Source organism: Camponotus vicinus, unplaced genomic scaffold (assembly GCF_025532165.1).
Source record: "Camponotus vicinus isolate PSW18456_S1 unplaced genomic scaffold, iyCamVici1.0 SCAF_4, whole genome shotgun sequence".
NCBI lineage: Eukaryota > Metazoa > Arthropoda > Insecta > Hymenoptera > Formicidae > Camponotus > Camponotus vicinus.
The window spans coordinates 5951915-5972913 of NW_028141976.1; the positions used below are offsets into that span (position 1 = coordinate 5951915).

A 20999-nucleotide genomic window follows, 5' to 3' on the forward strand; every position below is an offset into this window, starting at 1 on the left:
AGACAAGAAAGTATTGGAGAATGTGTAAAGCAACAGAAAGTATATAAATTTATATATATTTTACGGGACATAATGATGTAATAACGGTATACTTACGCGCGCCTCGCAATCTTCCGGGAAATCTCGCTGTCGCCGGATGTGCCACAAGCGTAGCCGGAAGCCCACCGCGGGCGCACCGATATTCCATTTCCTTCTACGCTTGCGTGTATCCTCGGCGGGGTACAACCATGATGTAAAGTCGTGCCTTAGGATTACTCGAAACACTTTAAAGTTTTAAAGAGGCGGCGGTATTTCACGCCGGAGCTATTTGTCTAGCTCAGCCCCTCGGTCGCCACGACGGGGATGAAAGGGAACGGAAGGGGGATGGAAAAGACGGAAGACCGCTCGCTCCTGAGAGTGTGTACTCCTGCGCGAGAGACGAGAAGCGGGAATGTCCGAGGAACGAGGAATGAGGAATCGCGGAAGGAGAGAAATTGCGGTTCACAGGTAGAAGGACGGTGACGAAGAAGGAGTAGAGTTTGAGAGAAAGGAAGAAACTTGCGGAAGGAAAGGAAGCGGTGCGGTATAAGCGGGGATTCTTTTCGTTTTCCTTTCCCCGTTTAAGTTTCTCGTTACACGTATTATTTTGTTTTTCTCTTTCTCTCTCCCTCTCCGTTAAATTGAAAGAGTAAATATGAAACTGGAAGAAGGAAAATGAAAGTAAATAGTTTTAAGCACAATCGATAAGGCCAAGGGGAGAAGAACAAAGAGATTATTTGCTGCTTCTCTCGTTCTTACATTTCTAATACATTTTGTAGAGCTAAATATTGATTTTTTCCTTCCCATCTTTCTTTGCATACGATGCCAAACTAAAGAATGAAGAGAAAAATATCGTAATAAAGGGGAAGGAGGAAAATTATGAAGATATCAGCAGAAACCGAAAGGTATATAAGAATCTGCTGGTTGAAATGGAACGAATGGCACGGAAGGGGATGAAAACCGACGAAGGAACGTAACTGAGAAGCAGACACGGGAGGATCGCAGGGACACTTGCATGCGAAATTCACATGGGTAGTCTCTATTATCGTGAATTTCCCTTCGGAGGTTATTGCGAGGAAGCGCCCGTGGCGCGTGGTGTCGCATTTTTCCCGAGCGAAAACGCGTATGTACGCTATCTGTCCCTCCTGTGTGTCTATCCGCACGCGAAACGTGCCCCGCGCGACTATAAATCAGAACTTAGGCGACTCGCGGCCTCGTAGATTGCGGATTTACGCGGTTTATGTCGTGCGAGCGAAGAAAACTACCACCCCCGCGTAGCTAAGCGAAGTGCATTGCCCGATTTTTACGAGCGTATATCGACATAAAAATATCGCGAGATACGTGAAAATGAATATCGCGCGAATAACGACAATAATGGAGAATCGGGCCAAACTTTGCGAGAGCCAAACGCTGCGAAATATCAAACAATGCCATTTATTTTCCGATTTATTGGTCCTGCGTAATCATTTTCTAAAAATTAATACTTGATAAATTTAACACACACATAATTACGAGAAAATTTATGTAACCTTATAAATAATGTCATTATATTTTTTAAAAGAATAAAAATATGAAGAAGAGAGAGAAGACTATTTTCTAACAAAAACTCTTAGTAATTTGACGCTAATGAAGATTCATTATATTTTAATAAAGCATAGAGGTAACATGCAATTATGAAAGCATATCATACTTGATAGAGCTTACGAAATTTCTTATTATTATTTATACGATCGTAAACACAGCGTAAATACTGTATTATAACTCCGTGTAGGATTCTCATGCATGTCGGAGTAAATCTCCGAGTGAATATAATATTAATACGTTTCGCACACACAGGATTGAAGCAACACACGTATAAATTATACATTTACTCGTTACGCTACACTTAACGTGTGTAAATCACGATAGAAAAAAAAGGAACCAGTAATTAAAAACTTGTCATCTCGCAACTTGATTTAAATATCCATCGTACAAATGTGTAATATCTAAGAATAATTGTTGTAATACATAATTTATACATATATAATGCGTGAATTTATTGAACCGTGCTGTCCTTTTTGAAGAAACACGGGAAAATAGCGCACGACGCATGGAAGGAATCGCGTTTAATTCACTCGTACGTATCGCAAAACTGAATTTTCGTCTGATTGTGAGTCACTTTGCAACAGCACTTCACTCACATGTGTATATGTGTACGATACATCAACCGCAGGCACGATACGCGACCGCGCGAGAGCCCGACGATAAATCAGAAGTCCGGCCACTCGTTTTCTAGTTTTGCAGATTGCGAATTCGCGCAGTTTTTATCGGTACGAACGAGCTGAGTCCGAAGAAAGTGCCATTGCATTGGGATTAAACGCGACAGCGGGCATTTTTATGAGCGCGCCTGCATGAAAATATTTCTGCTGGATGACGCGCGAATATCATGTACCGAGAAATGGTATTAAAATTGTCAAATTTTCTTAATAATTAAGATTAATAATTGAATTGCAGTAAAATTGAAAAATTCAATCAAATGTTTATCCTAGGTTTTTACTCCAATTGCACGTATGTAACATTATCGTAAATATTTTCAATATTTTCTCATTTGTTTTTTAAAAACTGTTTTAACAGCAGCGCACGATTTTCCTGTATAACAGTGTCTACTGAGATATTATATCGAAACTTTATGTTAAATCTTATCGAAAAACCGATGGCGGAGGGAGAGAAACTTTTCTTTTCTGCTGTCTCGAGATTGCCGCAGGGATAGCCAATAATTGATCATCTTACGATTAATTATTGGCATTTATACCGATAATTGGAATTAAACTGATAATCGTTGTTATTATCGAGATTAGAGACTTTGAATTAAGATCATTAAAAACCACCGTCGATCATTAAAGTCCGCACGATGAAACTGCGACGGGGAAAGTATTTTATTGAATTTTATTGGGACGGACGTTGTTGATTCGATAGCAATTTGATGAACGCGTTCCAAAATATGAAAACGTCTCGTGGGATTCATAGGAGGCGGATTAAAATAAAGTGCATCCGATTGTTTTCGCATGAATTTTTGACTCAGGATTCAATTCATTGATATAAATTTGTATTGATTCGTCGAAGTAGTAAACGATGTTGAATAGAATTACGGCATAAATTGGCGGTGGATAATTAATGATAGCTGAAAGTATGAGATATTGCATTACGATAAAATTACTTTTCTGGAGAGAACTTACTATTAATTTTATTTTATAATATAACAAATAAGTATTAAATTATTTTGAGGGATAAGAAGGAGAGGGAGAGAGAGAGGAAAGGGAAAAGATTAAGTTTGATAAGACAGCTTATATTTTTATTTAGATTTTTTTTACTTAGAAGTTTCGATAAAAGCTTTGCATCCCCCCCAATTTTTGTACTAATCGATTTTCACTAATAATTCACCCCTAATCCATCTAATGTCGATATTTTAATTAATGCAGAAAATAGCCATTTATTATTTAGAGAAAATTATTTATTATTTGCTAAATTTTTTTATCAAAAATATTATACTCGTATCTTTTTTTCATCAAATATTTCATATATAATCATTTGTAATTTAATTATATTTAATCATTTTTCTTTCGATATAATTGTAGTCCATCAGATTCCAGATGTCTTACACTAAATTACAAGAGGCATACAACACAGCCCTTCGTCCTCGCATGCCTCATGTCCTCAAGTATCCACGAACGTTTCTACCCATGAACATTCGCGCGGCAAGAAGCGCCATTTGCGCGCGATTTGTCGAAAGCGGCGCGGGATTTAACGACTTTTGAGGAAGCCAATGCACCGCGCGCAAAAACGTCTCGAGTGCAGCGCCAGTCCGCGTCTGATGCCGGGTTTTTGCGACGGCTCTTGCCGGGGAATGGGCTTTGGCGGCCGTCTGAGCTAATTCTTATGCGATCGTAAATAATGTCGCGCATATATCAAAACTTACAGCGACTCCCCATTCCGGCGTCGCAGTCGACGTTACCATCCCCTGCGGCGGTATCTTACCATCTTTGTTTCACCTGCAGCCTGTATCCTGTCCTCGTCGCGCATCTTTCTCCCGAAAGTCCCGAACCACGTTGACCCATCTCCAATATCTTTTTTTTCTTCTTTGTTTTTCCCGTCATTTGCCGCTCGAGCGTAGCATCTGTCAACGGCACTTATGGTTGCGGCCGGATTAAAGATACAATTTTGCGATTTTATTAATTAAGAAAGTTAATTATGCCAGGATTCAATTTTCTTAATTGCACATCGCCGAGTTTTCGCGCTGCTTGTACACCCAGGGCAGAGGCGAGATCTTGTCGGGATCTGTTCGTTTGCTATCCAGCTTCGTCCAGAATAGCAGGCGGGGAAAGGGTTCCGTCGAAAGTTTCTGTCTCTCTCTCTCTCCCTCTTGACCTCTTTTAATCTCACTATCTGAATTCAAACGCGGTCCTTCTTTCCTCTTGTTTCTCTTTTTTCGCTTGTCTTCGAGCTCGATGCACCACCTTGCAACTCGCTGCGAACTTTCGATGATACCTCAAGAAAGATGCTGGTAAAACATATTTAATAGGATTCTTGATGTTTGCAAATTTTTTTACCACGATTCATTGAAAAATTCGTATTCTTTCCATTCATAAAAGTATATTAAAGGAAGGAAATTCATTTACGAAAGGAAATAATATTTACATTGTAGATGTCTCCGCAACATCGAGGAAATCAATTAAAACAGTTTAAGAAATTACAGACGAAAATAGGCGTTAAATAACTCCGTAAATCGGGACGTTCCCTTTTGTAGCGAGTTATGATATCACTTTCCGACATCCTACGAATCCCTAGTGCCTCGGTATGTCGCCGGCTCAGTCTAGACGATTCATGGATACTTCCAGGATATTTTAAATATATATCGAGCACGACGGACTGCGGAAGTTTGCAGCGAGTTTAATACCTAACGGCTCCCTAGACTGTCATTTATACCGGCTTCAAACTCTCCGCTCTTCTAGATCTCTCCTCTCGCTTCTTATCTCGCTCTCTGTTTCTCTAGCGGTGTCTTGTGTCCTCTTAACGTACGATATTATTATTAAATTTCGTATCCAAAATACTAACAAAGTGAAATTCACGTGCTCCAGATCCGTTATACTAATTCTTTCATATCCATACAATAAGGATTTTGCAATTTCACGAAATCCATTTATTTAATTTGATAAATTAATGCGTACTATAATGAATGAGCTTCTGAGCCAGTTAAAGTGCTCGTATTAGTACGGATCGTAGCTCAGATGGATTTAAACTAGATTTTTATCTTTCATCTTTCATCTTTATTATGCGAAGAGATCTTAAATTATTTTGTAATAATCATCTATCCAAAATTTATCATTAACTAAACAAGATAATTATTTTTTGAGTACGCAGGTAGAGCGTAAAGCGGCAAATTGCGTATCCATTAACTAAAAGATTTTCATTTTTAAACAACTTTGTACTCTTTTATCTTGCTTCAGGTATAACTCTGTAAAGCCAACGGACAGTTTTCCGAGACAGTGTCTAAAGGAGTTGCTAAAAGCGGACGGATGAGCTAAAGTGCAACTTACTTGTGAACTTTAACTCTCGTAGATCATTATAATTTCGCGCGGTTATCATGTTCGCATACTTATTAAATGCTAATACAAACTCCATAAAAAAATCGAGACCGTAATTAATAGGCAGTGTATGTAACGGTGCAAGCAAATTAACTTTGTAAATTAACTTTATTGTATTGTACATTTTTTAATTCGCTATACTTAAGTATGGCTCGCGTACTGCCTCTTCCTCGTCTCAAATTTGTACTGAAAAAATTATTGATTCACAAGAAAAATTATGTGATACTTTGCTATCCGTATTCTGAACCGCTATCGCAGATTGAAAATTAATTTTTAATTCCGTTCTCGCTCTCACAGTCCGCTAATCAATGCTTTCATAATTAAAAGCGTGTGTTATTTTATAATATATCGCAGTCAATTTTTAGAGTGGAGCTTATAAATACTCTGGGCGTGAAAAATGGCGCTGAATAATAAAAGATTGCAATGTTTGGAAAAATGAAAAAAGGTTGAAATAGTTAGAGATTAATGGAAAATTACGGGATAGATTTTTTTAATAAAGAAATAATAATGAAAAAATTCTCTTATTTATCATGAATTAACTGTAATATTTTAGGCGCATCGTGTTTAAAATTTTAATGATTTATAGAAGGCAAAAACATTATACAATCTCAATCTTTAATTATTGAATATAGTTACAAATAATTAAAGGTACCGCTTTTTTTGTTTTCGTATTATTTTCGAAAAAGATAAATTATAATTATAGTTTTAAGATATCATTTTACTTGTAATTTTTTACCTTTTTACTCCCGACTGTTGCCAACCAAAGGCATAAAAATGGAGGGAGTATGAGTTTCACCGAGCTCGGATTAATTGTAACGGGTATTCTCGATAACAATAACATAGTTCGGTGTCATCTTTTGCATATCAGTTTTTTATTAACCAAGGATGGTTTAGAACATATAATTGTTTGCAAATTAAAATGAAATGCTGAATTAAAATAATATTATTTTATACAAGAATAAAAAATATTGAAATAAAAATATATATATCTAGAGAAAGAGTATTAAAACGGAATATAAATTTTCTCGTGCACAATTGAAATTATGGTGTCGGAGCCGCGACACTCGGAACAGTAATATAATCAAGTATACAATACGCATTTGCGCGTCATTTACATTCTACACTGTCCATGCAGGAGGTGCTAAGTAGATATCGACTGTCAAATGTTACCGTACCCGCGATATATCGCAAACTGCTCGTGATAGATCCTCGTCGCACCACCGGATATGGATTCATCACACGTGCAAGGATTTTGCTTCCGCTTTAATCGACGCGTGGAGTTACGACGCGTATGCGTGCCGCGTGCCGCGTACCACGCGTGTCGCATTCCTCGTTGCACTAACACGGATGCACGACGTTCATGGTGGTGATCGCAAGCACGCCTCTATTGAACGTGCAATTCATATACGGTTAATGACGCCGCTGCTTTCGTACAAATACCTGATCGGGCGCATACCCGGCAGTACGCAGGCATGCTTGAGCAGCATATTGTCGCCTGGATTCTAGAGATACAGTGCAGCCGATCGTTATCGATCCTCATCGAATTCTACGCCACGCGTATCGATAATTATCCCTTTATCGCGCAAACTACGGGCATTTTAACATAATGACGCAAGAGACGAGACACGAGATTTTCAACAGGTTGCCAGTAGCAAATGTTGACACGTTGAATTTTGAAAATACATGTAGATATACAGATTTAATAAAATATTCATGCGAGACAATATTAAACTAATTTGGCATGTGGACGGTATATTTCAATAATATATTGTACAAGAGTTCAGATTTCAATAATATATTGTACAAGAGAAATCATATTCTTCGCAGAAATAAATAAATTCATAGTAATGAGTTGATTTGGCAATCAAGAATTGAATTTACATCTTGTAATATATTGTTACTTCGCACACGTATATCGCGAAACTAATAATTAATTTGAAATTAGTCGGCACACGTGCATGAATTCAAATATTGGTTGGAATATTGATGTAATATTGATCACATGTTTATACGATCGATCGATAATTTCATGTCTACTGAAGGGGCGCGATTCATCGAGAAGAGATCACGCTTTTGTATGACTTCCTCGTACGGTCCATTATTATTATCATCATTCTAATCAAGTTATCCTACAATAATATTGATGAAAGAGTATTTTTTAAACAAAATGTTTTTAAATTGTCTTTATAAAATTTGATATCATTTAATAATTTGTAATAATTTCTTATTATACGATACGCTTAAAATTATAAATATTTTCCTTCTCTTGAAGATCAGAAAGCAACACAGTGAGCTTATTCGTGCACCGCAAGATGTTCTTACCATTAAAGGATCAACGCTGCGTAATCGGAGAAGAAGTCGTTAAAAGCGTAATTTCAGAAAATAAAGTACCCCTGTTAGCAGCTTCTCTGTAAAGTTCAGCTCTCGTTTTCGCGCACGTTAATGGTCGTAAAGAACTGTAGGGATGAAGGCACGATTGGAATCTAAGCTTCAAAGGGCCAGCAATGGTTGGGAATTAAGGTTTCCTCGTCTCATTAAGACTTTAACTACTTTCTACATCGGCCGGCGACACGATCGGGTATAGACATCGGCTTCGATGTGTAAATGAAAAAACGAATTCGAAAATGGATCCACGCGAGATCAAAGCGCGAAACGTTTCCCTTTATTCGCGCCGCTTTGCCAATGCCAGAGTAATTTATGTTCGCGATGGCAGCTCGATTGAAATATTTACGACTCTTTTAAACTTCCCGGGATGTACGGTCATTGCCGTTGGCGTCTTGCTGGAAATATTGCGGATTGAATCTTGGCAAAACTAACCGCCCTCGTGTAAGCACAGCTGAATGCGTCTACACGTGCTAGGCGCCATATGTGCGAAGCATGTTCTTTAGCATCGGCTATGTATCATTTACATCGTACAATATGCGGGGAGTTTGTGAACACGTCGTCGATATTTTTGAGGTAATATGCAGATGTCAGATATCAGACTATTTGCAAGTGTTTTGGAGTAAAACTGTCACATACAATTTGGACTGACTGCTTTAAATGTGGATGTACAAATTTCAAGTGCGATTTAGTTTATTTCGAAACGAAAATAAATAATATATCATAATAATATATCAATAATAAATCACAATATCGTTATTTTTGCAATTCAACATATGAGAGATTAAAATATGTGAAAAATATAAAATATAAAAATCTTTATCGATTAAAATATGTTTTATAAAAATTTTGTGTTAATTACATTTTTAAATTACATCTACATATTGTACATGTAATTAGTACATAACGCTGTTGAATCGATCTTCGCAATATTATGTCAAGTTTAACTAGCGGAGAATGAAGAAATAACACGGAAAAATGCGTATCGACATCCCTCAAACAACGCGATAATTAATGGATGCCTTGTAACACGGGGAAACCTATAATCCTGTAATCTTGGAGTGACATTGATTTACGAGTGTGGGTAGTGTCATTATTCTCAAAAAGTATCAAGATTTCCAGCGTGAGCGCGATATACAGATTCAATATCCTAATACAGCAATTTTTCAATGTCCGCTCGTGTGAAGCGTTCTTACTGACATGACACTCATTAGATGATGTCGCGTGAAACCGCGTTAATTCGATATTGTAGTCGTAAATATTCATATCATGATTACGAGAGCGATACGAGAATCGCTGACGAGTGTAGCGCTGACACAGACTCGGCTCTCCTTTTTTTTTACTTTTCTGTTACAGGAGAACGCACGGAAGCCATGCAACGTGACGCCGGATACGTCTCTTCCGGAAGTAACGTCAGGCACTGGCCCGGACTTCTGCTTCCGTTTTCGTGGCTTCTAATACTCGCGCGCAACAGCCAAACTTTCTTGCTCTAGCACACACTCGACAGTATTTCACGCTTATTTCTTGCTGTTTCCAATGCTAAAATGTACCTAAAATGTGAGCCGATTCAAATCGTAAGATATATTTGTAGATTTTAAAAATGTATGACATGATAATGTGCTCCGTGAAAGTAATTATTAATTCATGAAATAGAGATTGGCGCAAAAAGAGATGGATGCGATCCAAAAATTATGATAAAAGTTACTTATATATTCTACATAATCGCGGATAATTATAAAGCTTGATTCGGGAAATTTCATAAAAATGTTACATAAATCATATCGGAGAGAATCGTGAACTCACACATACGATAACAGCAAAAATTTATGGTTAAATTGATAAGTTATATTATAATCGTAAGTTAATAATTAATCGTAGATTAGCAATTAAATAACATAACTTGTTAGCATAATGCGATCGAAGAATTGAAATAGTGTAAAAAAAATAAATAAACGCATCACAGTCTTCCTCGTAGATTGTGTTTTAAGACCTCAACTTCTCTATGCTTAATAAAAATACAATCAATTTATATCTATTCTTCGATTGCATTTAAAGCGACGACGAAAAATTTGTGGGAATTTAATACGAATGGTGATGGAAATAAAGAAAAAAAATATCCTTGCACAAAATTCCTCGTGTACTGTCCCATAAATTTAGGTTTGCGCGCAAATAATTCATTAAATGACTTGCGATATACTCCATTTGATCTCAATGTTCTGGAACGTTCTTTTCGCCCTCGCAATTCACGGCGTTTCTTTGAGAGCATGTTTCTTAAAGTCAATGGGATTACAGCGACCGCGCAACGCCAAAGGATGCGAAGGTAATTTGATATCGTGCTACATCCTTTCGTTCAAAGGGACACGGAGAATATGTCATGAATTTCATGAAATTTTAATGAATAAGCATGTCAACAATGTGTGTTACACTCTTATTCCGTGTTAATGTCTCTTAATGTATAAATATTTAACATCACAGGGAGACTCTCCTCAGATTATCATGATGGCAGAAAAGGTATGTATTGATTTTAATATGTTAATTTTTTTATTACTATTTTAATCTTTATTTTTATTATTTTAATTTATTAATATTATTTTAATCTTTATTTTTTTCAGAAAGAAAATTATATACAAGAGATAAAAATAATCTTTTTCGAAAATACTGCATGAGTGAATGTGCAATACACATTTAATACATGGTAAAAATTTATTATAAAAAGAAATTAGATAATATACATTTTTTCTGCTAAAAACATTCTATGATTCAAAATATGATTTAATATACTGATGATTTTATTTATAAATATTTCTAATATTATTGTGAAATTACTTTTTTAATATGGAATCTTTTATATAAGATTTTGATGCGAATAATACATATATTACATATAATCAATTTTTATTTGGCTTGTATTGCATGGACTAAATTCAAATTACATAATCGCTGTTGAATTATGCGTCAGTCTTCCCTATAAATACCAAATAAGTCGTTTACTTATTCATGCTTATTCCGATATGTAAAAGAAAATCATATCGCGTACTCGAATTTGTCAAATTCAGGAACATATATGTATAACGAATGGCAATTTCTCTTGTCACGCATCGCGAATTCTGAAGACATAATTCTCTCTAAATTCGCAATTCTACTACGCCGTTAGTCTTCTTGCGGCACGATATGTATAATTTGATATGTTATTAATTATAAATAAGATGGACAAAAAATCAGTGACAGGCTTGCGAGAGATTATATATTTGATCATAAAAATGAATCATCGGGAGGAATAGGATCGATTGAAGTAACGGGACGACGAATACATTAACCATATAACTTTTTTAGTGCTTGTTACGACATATATAAAACATATAGAGTTGCACTATCTTTTATACGCGACGACTAATCGTGATCGAAATTCGATGTGTGCAATTTTATATATATATTTTCTAAATGTTTTATTTTATATATGACAAAAATCGTTATAAATTTTATAAATATTTATTGTGGAAAAAGTTGAAAAGTCAGTTACATTTTATGCTTAATCTGATACTAGTGTCTAACAATTTTATTATTTAATTAAATAGTATCTATGAATGCTATAAAAGAAGAACGCGCCATTTACATACTACTGAATTTCACGCCGCACCTAACGCTTCTTTTACTACTGAATGTGATAGCGTGCTTTTTGCTACTGAATATTACTCTCTTATGTATATTGCAAATTTGGTAATTAACAAAAATAATATTTAATTTTATTATAACTGTAAAATATTCTTAAAATTGTACGTCGTCTAATTTGAATATATTACAAAATTCAAGAAATATAAGAAAAATAATCTAATTAATGTAAATGAATTAAATAACAACATACTTTTTTTAATATCTTTTATTATATATTTTCTCAAAATTTGAATTTATTTTTAGTTTTAGTTTGTTTCTCTTAAGTGCTATAAACGTCATATAAACATAATTGTAAACTCAAATTTACAAACTGTATCGAACCTACATAAATAAAAATGCGATAACCGTGTTTCCCGTCCAGACTTATATACCTGTGTTGAAATTGACGCGCCCTATGCGCATTTTATATTCAGGACATTACTTCGTGTTGAATTATTTTTCAAGTTCGGACAGGAGCACTAGTAGCAATGGTGGTAACTCTTCCCGGACGCGAGGCTCCTGTCGTCCTGTCTCAACCATCCCTCCTACTTGCTCACCGTCGCCGGAACGAATACCAGTTCAGCTTTTCTCCTGGTGTAATCATATATAACTGTCACTCCGCAGTAGAAATGATACGAAGTGTAAAACTCGGTCGACTCAACATAACGTCCGACAGCTGTGTATTTAGGTTCAAATTATAGCATTTACGTGTCATAAAAATTCTGACATTTTGCAGTGATGATTTACGTAATTGTCTCCTTAAAAGATTCTCAAACTGCGTAATCTGCGTCCAGATTCCCTTAAAATCCGAAATCGTTAAATTAAATAATTTGTTTGATGTGCAATTAAATTAGCGAATATCAACGTTTATTTCTGGTTACACGATGGACAATTGCAGAAAAATAGTGCGACGATTTCTCTCCGTCTAACGATGCAATTCGAGCGACGCGTCGGGAATCGTTAAAAGTGCCGCTTAAGCGACGTTAAAGCAAGAATAAAATAACACTAAATTTACGGCGGACCGTGAATCAACATGCTTTATGATTGTTCGGGTAGCGGATGATAAAGGATGAGAGCACGCGCGGGGAACTAGCTGGCCAGGTCGAACACGGACTCGAATGCCCGTTAAGAGTGGGGGGATGAAAATTGGAAAACTGCATTGTCCACCCGTTCTATCCCTCTGGGACACATTCGTTAGTGGGCACCGTTCACCAACGATAAATTTCACGTATCTTCCACTTTCCCGTCTTTCACCTGCGCTCAAATTAAAGATCAGCTCGATCGTGATTGTTCTCCATGTGTGCGACTCTTGTGACTTGATCGTTTTTTATTAAATATTTCGAAAAATATTGAATCATTAGCAGATTATTATATATACATGTATGTATAATATATACATCTTATTATAAAATATAATTATTTATCTTTTATGAAATATAATTATTGATAAAATATATATAATTATTATCTTATTATAAGATATAATTATTATCTTATTATAAAATATATATAATTATTATCTTATTATAAAATATAATTATTTATCTCTTATAAAGTAATTGCCTAAAGCCGTATTTATTACCGCGTTCTTGCTTATAAATTTAGCTGAGGCTAGTCTTGAAACGTGATATGATTCAATATAACTTGAGAGTCACACATACACACAATTTAGAATTCTCATGACGTCATATTTGCAACCACGATACAGCAGAGAAACTCGGGTGAAGCCAATCTTGAGTGACATAGCCTTGAATCACACATGATTCAATACGTGACTTTTGAGGTTTCGCACGAGCAGCTATTGCGCGTTACTATTTCGTCTACCTCGTGAACTCAATTTCAATTGAACTATGTTCGAACTATTGAACCGTCTGCGTATCAGGACAAGTTTATCAAGCATCTTGCTTCATGAGTTTCTAAAAATAAGATTCAAGTAACAATTGCAAATATAGCCTTGAACGATAATTGTAACATATAAAAATATAAAGTAAAATATAAAATAAAAAATATAAAATGAAGCTTATTTTAACGAGAAAATAATTAATTAAATGTGCAACAAATAACAGATTAAATTAATAATAACAGATCTAAATAACATATTAAATATATATAAATATATATTATAAATAACAGATTAAATATATAAATTATAATTTTAATAATAAACAAATTTTATATATTGCAGATAAAAATACAAAATATAGTTCTAATAAAATAGTGAAGATGCTAAAAAGATTGAATATTTATAAGGCCAAAATTAGAACGAGATACTATATTTTCTGCTCATGCATTAACATACACACACGTATACATACACACATACACAAATTAATCAGATTGCATGAAGAACTACTAACCACAAAACATATTGATACGTTCAATTCCTGCGAGCGCTGACGCTAAATTCACAATATCATACTGAAACGCATAATAATGCGGAATTTCAGAGTGAAACATGTTAAATTGAACACTCTCTCAATATGGCAAAACGCGTATAGAATTTTGCACATGACAGTTTTATTCCGCTTGGCTTTATATATTTTTTCACGCTGATTTAATGCAATTTATCTTTTTGGATACAAGAGATGATTTGAGAGATATGTATACAAGTGAATTGCTATTTTCTCTTCTTTTTTTTTCAAAATTTGCTTCATTTCCATGTGGATAGATACGCGTACGTTGTCGAGAGATCTCGATAGCCGGATAGACAAACGGCGGCTAATTTTCGCAGATCCGCCTCTGCGCGTGACTCAAACAAAAAAGGGGCCGCTTTACTGTAAAAAGTGTTTGCGATCTTGCTTTGTTAACGGGCAATTCAACTTTGTTGCTTCAAATAAACAACGGCCAGCCAAACGAATGTACCTTCCCAATAGGGCGCGCAACCTCGCTTTCAACGTGCCTTTTCACGCAAATTGCCACGGAAAGAGCTGAACCAGTTAAAATGTTTACGAATGTCAAGTTTATCGCGAGAGATACAGTTGAACTGGAAACACGAATTTTCACAAATTACGGCAATATGATGTGAGTTTTGCTACGTTATAATGCATCTTTGAATTTTTACTTTAAATGAAATAATTTAATTAATTTAATTAAGAGTTGAATTTGCAATAATTAATACGTAGTGAGATTTAATGTTAGTTTTATTAAAGATTTTCGACTTGAGTAAATTTAAATTTATTAATATTTGCGTAGAGTTAAGCACTTTTATAATGCTGTGCTATATTACCATTAAGTATTATACACGTACATATATACATATAATCTTGTACGTAAAGTGCTGCAACAAATTAAATTGCTAACGGCGACATTAATGGGTTAATGGGGAAATTTTTACAGATTACACGTTCTTCATACACCAACGATCACTTTACCAAGCTACTGAGTGCATTTACGAGATATATGCCAAAGGTTAAATGAAGATAAGTTTTCTGTTTCACTATCCAGCGCGATAAAATTAAGCAGCCAACATTGTTAAATGGAATATAAAATTCATATATAATACGCATATAATAATTCATATTGCATGGTAGATTTCTATCATAAACATGTATGTGTATATTATAAAATTAATGTCATTAATTTTATGAGAATGTAGACATTTCATATTTATTTTTACAGTATAGAATTATATTAATAAGATTTGGAATGCTTTTTCAGATGAATAAGTTATAAACGAAATAAATTATTTATTCAAAACGTGTGCATTACAAAAAATGATCTACATTAATGTGAATAAAAGATTAATATGTCAAACCAAAGATAAAAGCACTAAGATTTTATGATCCAGGTATTTGCATAATTTTTATATTATTTCGTGAAAATATTATCTTTTGTAACGTGAAATTTAAGAAATTTGTATTTATGAATGTTAAAAAATCGATAAGCAATTATTTAATGAATATTGCGCAAATTTATCATTACGAAACAGCGTGGTTCGCAATTCTATACCATGCAATTAAGCCGGATATCGATCCCGTCAAATTAGGACGTGATAATATAAAGACATCGGCAGTAGAGTGTGGTAGTCATATTCACCTGTGGTGCCAGAGAAATATTTTATGTATTCACGTATTTTTCATTATTGCATTGCAATACGTGAATGCATTATTAATTACTTCAAAATCTTTGTCTTTCAATTTTAAGAAGCTTCATTTAAGACAATTAAAATATTTTTATACAAAATCTTCCATTAAAATATTATATCGATATTTCAATATTTCAAAATATCGTATCGATATTTACTTTGTGTATCGATTATTTATCAATATATACTATTTATCATTTGTAATAATTGTTATAGTTAATTGATTACTATTAACTATTACAAATATTGTTACGAATAAAAATTATGTATGTAGATAAGTATTATACATAAAATATCTTTAGTTAAAACCTGTAATTTTATTTTTGTTACAAAAAATACATTAGTATAACACACGCTGTTTGTGCAATTGAATCCATCAAAATGATTTGGCGATTATAAATAAATTGATCAATCACGACTATCGGTAGAAATTTGATTAAAATATATGCATATTTTAATAGTATACGGTTGCAACAAATTTACATTAGAATTTGCTTAAATTTGCATTTTGTTGGAAGCACTTTGACCTATATGTTAGATAGAGAGATTCTAATTTGATATATACATAGACTAATATACATCGATGATATTTATTACAATCAATTGAAATTAATTTTGTTTGAATAATGCATTTTATTTGAATAACGAATCCATCTAATTGTTTGTCACTTTTATAAATTTATAAAAATAGAAATGTTATTTTTCTTGCGACAAATCTCATAAATAATGCAATACAATCGCTATTGCATCATTTTATAGTTGAAATATCTAGACTCATATCAAAGACAAATATCAATTTAATTTGTTTCGTTTATATATATTAATAATGAATCGTTGTCAATGCATGTCGTATTTTTCTGCTATAAAGCTGAAATAACAAAAAATACATTTGTGTGTGTGTGTGTGTGTGTGTGTGTGTGTATATATATATATAATGATAATATATATTTTTAAAATTAGATAATATAAATATAAATGAGATAATTTATATTGATGTGTGTATGTGTGTCATGTTTCTTATTACAAGAAGTAACACTTTGATAGAATCACATTGGTCGTGCACATAAGCGATATATTTATAATTCTAATTTTCTAATTATTGCTTCTTTTTACTTTTTTCTATAAAATAATTGCGTTATACAATTATTTTTTAAATAAATATAAAAAACGCTTTGTTGTAAATTGGTGAAAATACTTATGAATAATATTATATTATAATTTATCACTTTACTCTTTTTTATATTTGCTTTGAGATTTCTGAAAGCTGCAGATGTGTTTCATTAACAATTGGATGAATAAAATGCATAATACGCTTGCAGTCCAATATAATGTACAAACAAGAACGGCTATTATACGAGGCTGAACGCAGATACGAAATTGAACATAAAAGAAAACGGTTGAGTGATTTCTCCACTATCCAGTTCATAATTCGATCTGGATTTGATTTGTGACGGTGAAGTTGATCAAGTTAGCTATTCTCGTCACTGTCAGCGTCATCGTCCAACGTAAGTATACAAAATTCAATCATTGACAAACACACAAATCATATATTTGTGAAAGAAATTTGTGAATATATCTTTGTGTCAAGTTTAGTAAAATAAAATCTCTCCAACAAAGTTTAATATATATTTTATAATAATATAGATTCATGTGCCGTACTTTTTAAATATTTTTTATTTATTTCTCTCATCGAATAAAACATTTTTTCAGACTTTTTAAAATAATAAATAATTTTGATCTTAATTTTTACTTATAGAATTTTGCTGCAATGAGGCTAAACGAATCGTCGGCGATAACATAACTATAATTAATCAATTTAAGTATCAAATATTCCTTTAATCTTAAGGCGAGCATATTTGCACCATTAGTAATATTGCACAGTCTCACTGCTACTCGTTGCGTAGACAATTTTTACGAATGATATGGTATATAACAATTTTATATTAAGAAGTATATATATAGTTTCATTAATAATAAAGATTATAATTCGAGAATTGGGCATTACTATATATTTTTATTATGATTAATTAATAATATGTAGAGAAGATATATATAAATTATTAATGTGCACAAAAATATTTTTACAAATTATTAGCTACACATTATTATTATCTACAGTTTATTCATAGAAGATTATATTCTATGTATTTTTTTCTATGTTTTAGAAAAAAAAGAAACAGAAAGCGTGAAGCAAACATTAAATAAAAACCTAATCATATATTCAATAATAGAAATACTAATAAATAATTTAACGTCCTAAATTTAGAGGTCAGACGTGTCTATACGTCATCCGTGGCAACGGCATCGACGCATATCTTGTGGAGAGAACATTCACACAGCCCAACGAATAATTGTTAGAAAACAATATTCGTGAACTAGAAAAATATGTGAGGTGCAAGTGGCTGGATCGAGAATCGAACCCGAGTCTTTCGCTTTCCGGGCAATTGCTTTAAACCACTGAGCTATCACACCTAATGCTGCTTTTCAACACAGTAATATGCGACTCCAGAGTGATGTTGGTATCTTGCTCGATGGATGCAATGCTGATTGCCATGGAGGATCCTTGAAAGGGGTGGACTCAGGGGTGGTGTACAATGTATGTTGTATCTATAACACTTTATTTTATTAAAATCTAGATCCATTATTGTGTATGGTGTCCGAAAATTATGTGAAATTCATAAAACTTTTTTGTCTATAACTTTTTAATAAACAACGACCGACGGCTAAAACCTTTGAAATGTTACTCAGGAGGATGACCTTGACAACACATGTCAGGGTATACGAGCAGGGTCCCCTTTTATGCAGGTTTAACATTTTAACTTCTAAAGATTCTTTTTTAGTTATTACTAGTATTGTTAATATAAGTTAAGCATTTTTTGTATTATATATGCGAATATTAGTTTGTCTAATTTTGTATATAATATCTCATTATTTTTTTCAAAATCAATATCTTGAGAAGGTTTTCAATTAATTGAAATCAACTTTCTATTGAGTGACTTTATTTAATCGAATTTCCGATATATCTAATCTTACTATGGGCTGCAATTTTAGTAAAAAAATCAAATCTACTCTGTTTGTTCGAAATTCCTTTCTCAGAATTAGATTAAAACTTTTTTTATTACTAAAAATGTTTCTTTGATTATTTTTTTAAAAAGTAATTCTCTGTCCCAGAATTTTAATATTTTATCAATTTCGTTAAATAGAAATAATGCAGAGAGAAAAATTTTATAAATTCTATAATTAATTTAATAAATTTTTAATTTTTAATTCTATTTGAATTTTTGTATTTGCAAACTTTTATTCCTTTTATTCGGAAAATTATATCTGTATTATATGTTTACTTACTACAGTATTTATGCAAATAGATTTTCAATAGTTATTATTCTGATATTTGGATATTCTGATGTTCCGACTATTATTCTGATATTCGATACCTGATTTTTTAGTTGTTTAGTTTTTCTAATTATATCAAATATACCCAAGGCTATATTTAATTAATGAATTAATTGAATATACAGCATATTTTTCGACTAAAAGCAGACAATAAAGCATTATATTATGGCACATGATATGATCATATTTGATATACATTTATATAATAGGTATTATTTTTACCATCTGCCTCTTATTCATTCATATATATTGTTTTTCTCAATTATATTTACTTTTATGTTAATATTTTTTCATTTTAATCCTTTCTCTCAGCTCATTAAATTATTTAATTTACAGATTATTGATTCTAACAATAAGTGGAACCAATAATACGAGAATAATACGAGAATAGGTAGCAAGAAACATGACATCAAATGACAAAAACATCTAGAATGTATCGGTGAAAAAATGACTGAAGGGATAATATCGCTGTAATTACCGTAAATTTATCAAACTCGTTAAGTGTAACATAAGAAAAACTTATAAAAAATAAAATTTTGCGTTTATTTTTTTCATTATTCTATATTTCAATTTTCCGAGTGTTTTTTTATATAGTTGAAAAAACCGATCGAATCAAACGATGTCCAAAGTCCGATTTCTTTAGCAAATAAAAATTACATTAGTATCAATCGCGGCATCGTGAGTGGATGGGGAAGAACAAAAATAAATATTATTCTCAGAGATACTTGGATGGTTTAGCTTGAATGTCTTGAGCTAAGAGTGTTGTTTGCAGGATTACAAAAATCCAAGCAATGTAAATCAAATGTGTACGCTGGAAAAGATCGGAAAAGGTGCTTACTGAGTGAGTATCTCTTAATTTTTTTATTTTAGAAAAGCAGTTGTGTAAAATCATTGCGACATTAAATATTCTAATTATTATGATGCGCTATTTTATCATTTATACGCTCTGTCATACATGTAATTTAAAGTAATCCCATGTACTTTAAAGTAACAGCGATGGTTCACTTGTTGTCGATGGTGAAATGGTTGGAGTTGTCTCTTCGGCCTTGCCGCTTTGAGCATATCTGATGTGTACACTAATGTTTACAAGTATCTCAATTTTATCAAAGAATCTCAATCAATGTGATAATAGAAATAATTATCGTTGATTAATAATTTATATTTGTAAAATATATATATTATTTAATTTTTTCCTTTTTTAAAAATAATTTGACAAATATTTTTTACAAAGCAATAAGAAAGTAAGTTATAAGTTATTTAAAAAACCAGAGTTTTAGTTTCATTTCTTGAATTTGCTTATGACACTTTTCTTTACATCGTTAACTTTTTGTAAAAATAATATATTGTATTGTAAAACAATTACAATATTATACTTAATAAAGTTTATGTGTACTTCTAGTTAACAACTAAATCAAACTCTTTGATATATCATATTTTATTATTGATATCTTTCTGTGAGATTCAATTAATTCATCATATTAATCTATTCATAATTACAAAGATTGTGTATTATATTGCAGTCTAGTTCTTTGAAATAAATGAAGCCGATTCAGTCGTCATGATTAAGAGTATGTGACGACAATCACGAGAAAATAATGACTTCTTGATTTGATCGGGTTCACCCTCAGAGCACAATCCTCGTAGTATATATACATTTACGCCCAACAAGATGCCGACGAGTTGGCCGAACAGCTGATAAAATATCAACCGTCTATCGAACTGTGTTTGTCGATATTTTATCCGTTTAATTGTTTTTCGATAGTCGAGAGTCCCGATCCGGCTTTTTGCGCACGATTGCGAGAGGTCAGCCAGACGTGGAAGGCCCGGGTTATTCGTTACAATGAAATTGA

General features: G+C 32.9%; 2 protein-coding genes across 16 annotated transcripts in view; one reads left to right on the forward strand and one right to left on the reverse strand.

Moving 5' to 3' along the window:
• LOC145969851 (zwei Ig domain protein zig-8) overlaps nt 1-10220 on the forward strand; it is a 109822-nt gene extending 99602 nt beyond the window's left edge. For all 15 annotated transcript variants that reach the window (XM_083096143.1, XM_083096148.1, XM_083096132.1 and 12 more), the window contains one exon: nt 9378-10220. In XM_083096143.1, the coding sequence (XP_082952269.1) occupies nt 9378-9514 (137 nt within the window). In that variant the 3' untranslated portion in view covers nt 9515-10220. The remainder of the gene's footprint in view (nt 1-9377) is intronic.
• Nucleotides 10221-12015: 1795 nt separating this feature from the next.
• Nucleotides 12016-20999, reverse strand: part of LOC145969911 (protein borderless) — a 218603-nt gene continuing 209619 nt past the window's right edge. Inside the window, exon 8 of the mRNA XM_083096242.1 lies at nt 12016-12263. Within this exon, the coding sequence (XP_082952368.1) occupies nt 12226-12263 (38 nt within the window). The 3' untranslated portion in view covers nt 12016-12225. The remainder of the gene's footprint in view (nt 12264-20999) is intronic.